This window comes from Colias eurytheme, chromosome 26 (genome assembly GCF_061535395.1).
Source record: "Colias eurytheme isolate Ceu_HAF_F1 chromosome 26, ilColEury1 Martin Lab GWU primary, whole genome shotgun sequence".
Taxonomy (NCBI): Eukaryota; Metazoa; Arthropoda; class Insecta; order Lepidoptera; family Pieridae; genus Colias; species Colias eurytheme.
The window spans coordinates 6,414,696-6,424,993 of NC_143005.1; the positions used below are offsets into that span (position 1 = coordinate 6,414,696).

Sequence of the window (10,298 nt, forward strand, 5' to 3'; positions counted from 1 at the left end):
AGTTAAGTGTATCGACGCCTTTAGTTCTCAACTTTTGTAAGCTTGATATTTCCGAACTGTGGATGCTACGATTATCACAATTATATTAGGTATGTTGTAGGTTTTATTTTCCGTAAAATACGAGTGGTACCTACCAACTTCTCAATATATTATATATACTTAATAAAAGATAATGTTCTAACCAAACTCCAAAGATCATGAATGTCTTGTTTTAAGCGTAGAAAAATAGTAACGCTTTCAATAAATTACTATCCTCATCAATATTTACTAATATACATTGATAGAAATAAAAAGTTTTAGCCGGCTTGCATTAAAATACATAATAATGAAGAAGTAGAACTTAGGTAATTAATCAATTCTGGAACCTCGAAATACTTTCTTCCTAGTAGATTTATTTAATACATGTGAGCGTAATAATTACATAAAACAGGATTTAAAGTTAAATTAACACGGGTCCCGGGGTGTCGACGATATCCAATGAATGCGATGTTTTATCATACATTTTAATCTGTTAAAATAATTTAAAGTTTTAATCCATGTTTGTGGAATGGATGTGATCCGGCCGCTTGTTCACTCGCTTAATTTATTCTTTTTGTTTTGCTTTTTATACGATAATTGTAATAATATAGTTGACTGCAACTGTTTTTTATAGCTTATGTGAATCAATTTAATGTATATAAATCTTAAATGCATGCATTTAATTGAAAATGTAGAGATTTTAATGCAAACAGTCTTGTAAAGGAACATAATGGTTATTTTCATTAAAATAAGTACATAATTATGAAATCATAATAAATAAGGACGAAGACAGAAAAAAATAAGGGCAAAGTTTATTTTTAGGGTAATTAAAAAAAACTATTAAGTGTTAAATAAGTAGTATAAATTTAACATGCAGGCGTATTTATTTATAACGTTTGAATAGAACACAGGTTCTAAATTTAACCACATACATTTCTGTTTAACCGTACGATTTTATTTTAGTTATGTATTATGTTATTTTAACTATGATTCGTACTATTTTAGATTTAAAAAGATACTTACTTGAAGTAAATCAATTAATGTTATTTTGTTTACATTTTTACATCACGATTTTTACATATAGTTTTACCTAGATACTGTATACTAATAACTTATTTCGTCTACAAACTGTTTGATAAACTACAAAACCAATTTGTTAGAAACCGCACAATGCGCTTGATATTTCGGATTCCACCATTTTCTGAAGCTGCTATACGAATACTGCTGGATCAACCGTGCTGGGTTGTTCATCAGCTCACAAAGAGCACACCCATCCAACCCTGAGGATTTGCTGATGATGTAGTGGTTCTTCCACCTGAAGAAGTCGTAGTATAGCTCCCTATTTCTTATTACGTTGTACATGGCTTCCGCAATTTGAGAGGAAGTTTTTTTGTAGGTATCGATGTAGGAGCCGGGTGGTAGGTATCTAGAAATATATTTAATTGATAAAATTAAAGGAAAACAGATGAGTTTATGGAACTAACATTTATGGGAAAATTATTATTTAATACCTGACATAATTAGCTCCACCATACACAATCGGCACAGCGTTATTATTATACGCATAAAGAACTATATCCGTGATATAATCCGGCGATAAAGAATCCTCAAGAGCTAGATAGAAATAGTACGTCTTCTTGACTCTCCAGAAGCATCCGTGCATAGTTTTTCTCTTACATTGTTTGACACTACACGCTCCAAACACGTCAACTGTTAAATTAAATCTGCTTAATTCCTTCTGCAGTTCTTTCACTAATATTTCCCGTTTGCTCCTACTGTGGCACTCGTCAAGGAATATGACAGCGGCTTTAGATTTTGTCTGTAATTGGGATTTTAGTTTCGCATCGATGGGTTTCATGTTGGTGTTCCAGTGAAAATGGCTGCCCAGTTCTTCGTATTGCAAATTGTGAACTGTTATGAATTTGTACGGTATCGTTGAGTCGTATCTGGAAATATATTTTTGTTCCAACAATTTTGTATCTTTATAGCTCTATATTTTATACTAGCTGTGCCCCGCGGTTTCACCCGCATCGCTCAGCTCCTGTTGGTTTTAGGGTGATGATATTGTAAGAAATAAGAAAGCGAGAGAGGGTTAAATATTAGTTTGAATGTAATAAGAATGTACTGCGATTCTACACAGCTACCTAATTGATGTAGGTAGTTGATAACAAAACGCAGCTAGTCAACGACTATTAGTAAAGTGAGGGTAGTTGGGTCGAACGTCGTATAAACAGCGTTCGAGCCCCTAGGCACGATTCGTACGAATGCGCCACGAGTCAAAGGAAAGCGGCAATTTATAGTATTCGACAGCTAAGCATGTTCGGACAGGAAACAGTGACAACTATATTGACAACTATTTATCCACAAAAATATTAAATCAAAAGTCACGTCTAACAATATATATTCTACAACCTTCCTCGATAAATGGGCTATCTAACACCGAAATAATTTTTCAAATCGGACCAGTAGTTCCTGAGATTAGCGCGGCCTGAGATATTAAACAAACAAACTCTTCAGCTTTATAATATTTGTATAGATAATTAGCGGTCCGCCCCGGCTTCGCCCGTGGTACATATTTACGTTTTCTCTACATAAAAACCATCCTCGTACTTCAAGGAATATAATAAAAAAAGAATTATCGAAATCGGTTCAGCCGTTCTCAAGTTATGCTCTTACCACCACATTTTGCGATTCATTTTTATATATAAGATTATAGATAGCATACATTGCACTATATAAGATGTAAAGCTATATGGATACGTATTACGCAACTGTGCACTTTATGTTATACTGTACTGACTGTATAATATTTTGATTCGATCGCTACGCGTAGCTGACATGAATATTGTGTATTATGGTATATAAATTTATCATTTATTTTATAGAATTTAAGAATAGGTACCTGATATGTTCTTAAACCTACATGCGTGGTAGTGGTATGAAAATGGAGTGATTAAATGCTAAATTAATAAACGAACTCAGTCTACTCTTCTTAAAAACTGAATTAGCAGCTACTCTGAAACATCTATTCTAATATTAATAAAAAATAATATAAAACTCACTTATATGTCCACGTCCAGTTAAAAAAGTTATCATAGATCGAATCACAAACAGGGTAATTATGAGCGGAACTATTTGCCACAAAAACATATTTTTGATTATTACTTCTGATATATGGCAACACTTGTGTGTCTTGGCTCACATCTTGCAAATTAAAAAGTATTAAATCAAAATATCTCAAATCACCAAAGAGGCTTTTGTTTTTCGTTAAAAAGCAGTTGAAGTAATTGCATTTTCGTTTGATAAAATATGATTGTCCATTGCTTTCCAAATCTTGAATATCAGTCCAAATTAATATGTGTTTCATATCGGGTACAAAACGAGTTATTTCATTAATTTTTGGTAATTTGCGTGATGTTTGTTTTGTTATTATGTATGCGAAGGCCGTGAGTAGAATTAGATGCGAAATGATTTTAAAATACCTTTGATTTCTAAGTAAATTCATCTTCAAATTTTATCTTATTTATTAGTTTCAAATTAGAATGAGTCTGATTTAATACGGTCGTAATTCGGAACGAGCACGATACACTTATAATTAGTCTGATAGGATAATGGCGGTAAGACTGCAAGCTACAGGTAAGCTTATATTTACAAACATGTATATTGTTACAGATTCTCGAAGAAACACAATAAGAGTTACTACGTCAAATCTTTTGTCCTTATTTCTGCTATAATTATTTATATAATATCTTGGTCAACTGTATCATGACGACAGGAAACCCACACGTGTATTCTCCGTACGATAAATATATTTATCGGTCATTGATTTATCATTTGAATGTATATTTTTTGTTAAAATCGATAATTTAGGTTCAGCGTATTTTTTTAAAATTATAGACTGGATTGAATTAGTAAGCATTCACTTACATGAATTCGTTGTTACAAACATAGGTACTATTCGTTCTCATAAACATACATTTTGTTTATTTTATATTAACGTTGTTAATGTTTTAAATTACTGTAAGGAATTGAATCGTTTGGTATTTTACACATAAGTTAACTTTTTATTAACCATACTAAAGTACCTAATAAATGGCGCGAGAAAATTTGATTTCATTTGTCACGGGAAACTGACATTTTTTTCAAAATGGCGTCGCACATGGCATTGTGCACATGATGTGGGTCCCGGACGGACGGTCCCGTACAAAATTGTACAAGTTTTTTGAATGGACGATTGCCGTTGTTACAGAAATCATTTTGATGGGCGCTTTTCAAATTGTATTTTTGTCGCGATTGTGATGTGGATAACGAGGGACCGGGCGTTTATTGCTACGCGTTTTTTTGGGGAATTGTTTTATAATGAATTGTAAATGTGGGTTTTTACAATTGCTTTATAAATATTAGGAAAGGCTGAAAAAATAAAAAAAAATAAAATCTTGTTCTGTAATATACTTAATTTGTAAATTTTAAATCTAATCTAATATATATTATAAAGGCGAAAGTTTGTAAGGATGTATGGATGTATGGATGTATGGATGTATGGATGTTTGTTACTCTTTCACGTAAAAACTACTGAACCGATTACAATGAAATTTAGCACACATATAGAGGGTAACTTGGATTAACACATAGGATAGGTTTTATCCCGGAAATCCCACGGGAACGGGAACTATGCGGGTTTTCCTTTGAAAACGCGGGCGAAGCCGCGGGCGGAAATCTAGTATAAAATATAGTTAAAATGAATTAAACAATGCTAAACAAGAATAAATACTGAGAGATTTCAAACAGACTAATTAACGACGTATTTAAAAGCATCTAAGTTTAATTTTACGAGTTTCAATGAGTTATAAGGGAGATTAGTAACTGAAAGCGAAAGTCAACCACGTACACAATCTCAAAATGGAACTGAAGAAAAAGTCATTCCAATGCCGTGTAAATAAAAAACATTTTCGTATGCAGTGCGAGGGAATGTTTCAGAATTAATACGACGCTGCTTCAGTATTCAGTGGACGACGGTGATTTTCCAATGAGCGAGCTGCTGCGAATGCAAACGCGATGTCTTCACTGTACCCTTGGAGGACTTATTCTGGGAATTAACGAGATTTTTTGGATGTTTTGTTGACTTTGGGAACTTGGGAATTGTTTGGTTTAGAGCATTAGTTTAGTGTTTTTGTAATGTAAATTGTAACAATGCGCGGGTTTTAACGATTGACTCAATTTTTTTTATATATTGCAAGTCGGAAAACTTTTTATTACATTTTATTTTATTACGTTTAAATGTAGATAAGTATATATTATATAACTTAAGTGTAAACTACTAATACAGTTTCATACGCATGTTTACCTACACAGATCATCATATATACTATATAAAACATTCAAAACCATCGCATTTGTAGCAGCTCGTAGAGGTTATCGTCATTCATCAAGACATTTTCTTAACGTAGTAGGTATACTAAGGTAGAAATATAATAGATGCATATAGTTAATAGATGCTTAATTAATTTAAGTATTTATCCACCAAAGACAAAACTCTGTCGTACTATTACCACAGACAATATAATAATATACTATAGTATGTTCCTAGGGCAGGCGGAAATTCGTACAATGACCTAACAGGGGTAACCAACCTGTTGGTAACCTGAGAACATTATTAAAGGGTGAAAGTGAAAATCTTTATTTCAGTAACCTACATTACATAACACTTTGACTTTGACTTGATTATATCTAACTAACTTTGCAGTAAGCTGTAGGTATGACACAATTTGCAACAAAAAAAAATGTTAGACCACTTCTGCTCTTAGGTTCTAACTTCTAAGTGTTTTATAATAAAAATAATAATAAATATTTTAGTAACATCTTATGAAATTAGTGAATTATTTACTTTTAGTAAATAATTCACAGTTAAAACAAGTAGTCAAAACAAGTTTGTTATCTCTGAACGACCGCGTCGCTCACCTCACCTTGTACCATGAAAAGCGGTACGCTGCGTAAACGATAAAGTAGTGTATGAAGAGCGATAGGTATAGTTTTATTTTGTGATAACATACCTAATACTTCGTGTCATTGTACGAATTTCCGCCTGCTCTAGGAATATACTATAGTACTGTTACTAAAATTCCTAGCATCATAAACTCATCTCCCAGAATAACACTCCCGCCTAGGTAGCGGAGTCGTCTTGCTAATGAGATTCTTTGGCTCGCGGTTTGCATTTAAGATCAGATTCGCGCACATTGTACCACTGAACTCCTTCCCTAGTAATGAGATTCGTTTAGTTCGCGAATTCGAAAATAATCCATTTATCGGATAAACTGGGTTCGCGCGAATGTTTTTGGTTACTTTTCTGAGGATTTATCTTTGATGTTTAGATACAAAACAAAGTATTATGTGCACAGTTAATTAAGAATTAAACTGAACACAGCTTTAGCGTCATTAGAATGGTTAATAATATTATCTTCTTATAAATATGTTTGTTATAATGGGAAATAGATGTCATTTTAATAGAATAAAGAGTACACACGTAAGAAGTGAAACTTCTTTATGACCTTATAAATGTCACCTTATTATGTAAGTCACTTCCTACATAGAATTTGTAACAAATAGTACATTCAATATTAACAAAACTGTAGAAATGTCCTTCAATATTATTTCATAGTGCTCCATATAAGTGTACCATTTAAAATATGAGTCGCATAAAAGGAAAATAAATTGTAAGGCAAAGACGTTACAATATCACAAAATGTTAGAAGTATGCAAAAAATCCTTTTATTGAAACTAGCGAGGTTGTTATCCATTATGTATTAGGCATGGAGTGGCGTCTCCATTGTTACAGGAAATTGTTTATAGAATAAATAAAAAAGAGTCTTTATCTACATTGTTTTGAATTTTCTATATGAAATACGTAATGAATTTTGTTTAAAATAAATTAATTTAAAGAACGTTGTGAGTTTATTAACACTTTTATAGTTATTACTTATGTGTATTGTTATTTTTGTGAGCCTGAATACCTATTTATAGGTACTGTAAAAATATAACGTACGTAGTAGTCAATTTCTTCATAATAATTATTTGAAAGAAAGAAAGAAAAAACATTTAATCATTTAATATTTAGTAGTACCTAGAGGCTAGATGCCAGAAATTCATTTATATAATAACTAGCGATCCGCCCCGGCTTCGCCCGTGGTACATATGAAAAATAGATGTTGGCCGATTCTCAGACTTACCCGATATGCACAGAAAATTTCATGAGAATCGGTCCACCCGTTTCGGAGGAGTATGCAGACTGACATTGTGACACGAGAATTTTATATATAAGATTATTTTAATGTTCCAGATATGTAGACATGTTTTGTTATTTATTATCAATAAAATAAAATAGCAAATAAAGCATGAACAAATTGCCAAAAGTATTTAATAGCCTATTACAAGTGATGCACCCAGGTCACAAGTGTCTGTACGTAAAATGTCGTGTCGCCTCTCACAACGAACACGTGCAGCAATAATGTGAACATATCTGCAATTTTCAGTTTTTGCCCGTCTACCTTGTCCCCGGGGGCCCACTGTCTATGACACATGCGTGGGCCGGAATTCGGAATGGTCCCCTTGAATACATTAGCTCATCCCATATGAAATGTCGCCTTTTTGTCATCGTACGTGCGATGTGATAGTTTTTATGTTTACATGCTTATAAGGATGAGGTCCTCGATGATTGAGTTGACTTATTCCATATTCGTTTCGGTTGAATAATGGATGATTAAGTGAAATTCCATGTGAGTTTGGGGCAGATGATATCAAAAAATGATATTTTGCTGAAGACATATATTTTAACAGAAAGTAACCCTATCTATGCGTCTAATAAGCCAGGCAATAATCCAAAGAGATAAAACTTGAACGAATTTTCTATACACGCAGTTAACAACAATTCACTTCGAAAGCTCTGTACGGCTCTATTTGCCTACATCAAGATTATCAAAAAGCGCCGAAATATCATAACATAAGCTGAGCTATTCAAAATTAATATTAGCTACGAAATGTGACATATACCGACACATATACAATACCTGTCCGCGCTTTGTCGGCGAAATATGCAATTTCGCGGCGGCAGCTATTCGCGTTATTTCTACTTATATTACAGTTATTGAATGTTATAATTTCCTCACATAGTTCCCGTAACCAACTATTTAAACTGTATCGTAATTGATTTACGTAGCGGTTGTCTAAAGTTTGATGCTCGGAGTGCTGTTATCGAAGATTTTAATGGCGCATACTCGCGGCTGGTGGAAGATTGAAAAGTTTGTATCTTTGTTTATATGTGTGTTATGTTCAGTTATTTGTATCACATATTTTATATACTATTTGAAGGGAATCATGTTAATGTAGTGACAGGATTTTTTATTACTATTCTGGGATTTACAGATATACAAATGTATTAACAATTATGACGTTGATTATATTAAACCTTTGCAGGCTTTTAACGAATAGTTTTACTAATATAATATGATACCTATTGAGTATTGTGTGATATCAAATTAAAACTTTGAGACTCTATGTACATGTGAAAGCTAGGTACTTTAATTAATGTAGGTAACTAATCATTTAATAATAAATAGTAAGTATTATGTTATTTTATCATTGTATATACGTTTACAATATGAAAATAGAAATAGTTTTGTCTCTTGTACCTTCTCTTGATTAAATATAAGAAACTAGCGGTCCGCCCCGGCTTCGCCCGTGGTACCTACATGTTTAAACTATCCTATTTCTCAAGTTGAATCGAACTGCACATGGTGTGCGAATTTTATTATAATCGGTTAAGTGATTTAGGAGTCCATTGAGGACAAACATTGTGACACAAGATTTATATATATTAAGATAATTGCTTACCTATTTTTATAATCCATTTAAATAATCGTCTCTTTTACAAATATCAAATTAAATTCAAGCAAATACAGAACACGTAAAGCATTCCCGTTAATTAGTTGGAACAAGCAGACCCAATTGGTAAGCACGGATGGCTTTACAAATTTAGCTGTTACCAATTATTATACTGTATATAATGAATGTGTGGAAATCTGCAAATGGGATAATGAAATAACTATTAATCGTATTTTGTGTTTGCAATGGTGTTAATGGTTTAATGGGATTGTAGTTTAGGAATATTTTGCAGAGGTTTTTGGTGTTTGTATTAATACTGCTTAAGGACACTTTATATTATTTTTTTTACTTGGGAAACATATGTTTCTAACAAGTAAAAGATCACATATACAGGAGTTTCCATATTTATTTGGTTTTTAAAATTACTAATTTTCTGAAACTGTGTCCATTACACAACGGTAAACAGAACTAAACAACAGCGCAACAAAAACACAATCAATAGCGAATCACATATTACTGTCGACACGGCGTGACCATCCATCACTCGAGAACTAACTTGTCAGATTGGAGGGCGATCACTCAGCTCCTCCATTAAGCTGAGACTATTCTTCAATCGGGAACCGTGCTCATTGTTGGTTGCGACACGATTGTGCGCACCGTTGTTTTCGTGTTGAAGTTGAAGAAAGTGGCAGACAATTTTTTGATATTTCGTTTTATTGCATTAAATTTTTTTAAGAATAGAAAAACTTCTCAGACACCTATTATCTGAATTTACGTGAAATAAGCATAACACGCTAAAATTAACTACCATAATTATTTATAGTATAAATATTTGTATTAAGAGACCAGAAGACACCTCATATCAAGTTAATTTTGTCTACCTACCATTTATGTTATGATATATACGTACACTATTACATTTGATCCATTAGATCGTATGTCTAAACGTTGTAAGCTTATTGAAAGTTGCAGCCCATATACAAAGCACCATTAACACACAGACATACAAAACGACAAAGTACAAGCGTCGTACATCACTGGAAGCGGGATACAAAAATAGACGATACGACAATTAATCACGTACGGACAATGGAGACGCGCCTCGCAGATGAAGATGGATCGTGGCAACCGTGGTCACCCGGCCGAGGTTGTATGTACAAGCCTTTGTTTTTCACTTTATTTATATGTACTCATGATAGTAGAGTGTATAGTTTTATACTCAGTGTAGTGTTATACTCAAGATATTCGTAGTAATGTTTAAAGTGCAAATTTTTGGAAAAGCTCAAGTGATTTCAGAATTGAATGCAATCATATACTTTTGACTGATTTTTATTATTTTTTTTACGAGTGTTCAATTTTTGTTTAAAATAAAATATTTGTAAACTTTTAACTGTTGAAAATCTATT

At 32.7% G+C, this 10,298-nt stretch overlaps 1 protein-coding gene across 1 annotated transcript; it reads right to left on the reverse strand.

Moving 5' to 3' along the window:
• Positions 1–1,158: 1,158 nt before the first annotated feature.
• On the reverse strand, positions 1,159–3,523 carry LOC149897232 (lewis-type alpha-(1,3)-fucosyltransferase-like). The gene is made up of 3 exons (XM_090116793.1): positions 3,081–3,523; positions 1,530–1,964; positions 1,159–1,444 (listed from the first exon to the last, which is right to left on the reverse strand). The coding sequence occupies exons 1-3, from the start codon at positions 3,521–3,523 to the stop codon at positions 1,159–1,161; spliced, it is 1,164 nt and encodes a 387-aa protein (XP_089972919.1).
• Positions 3,524–10,298: the final 6,775 nt, after the last annotated feature.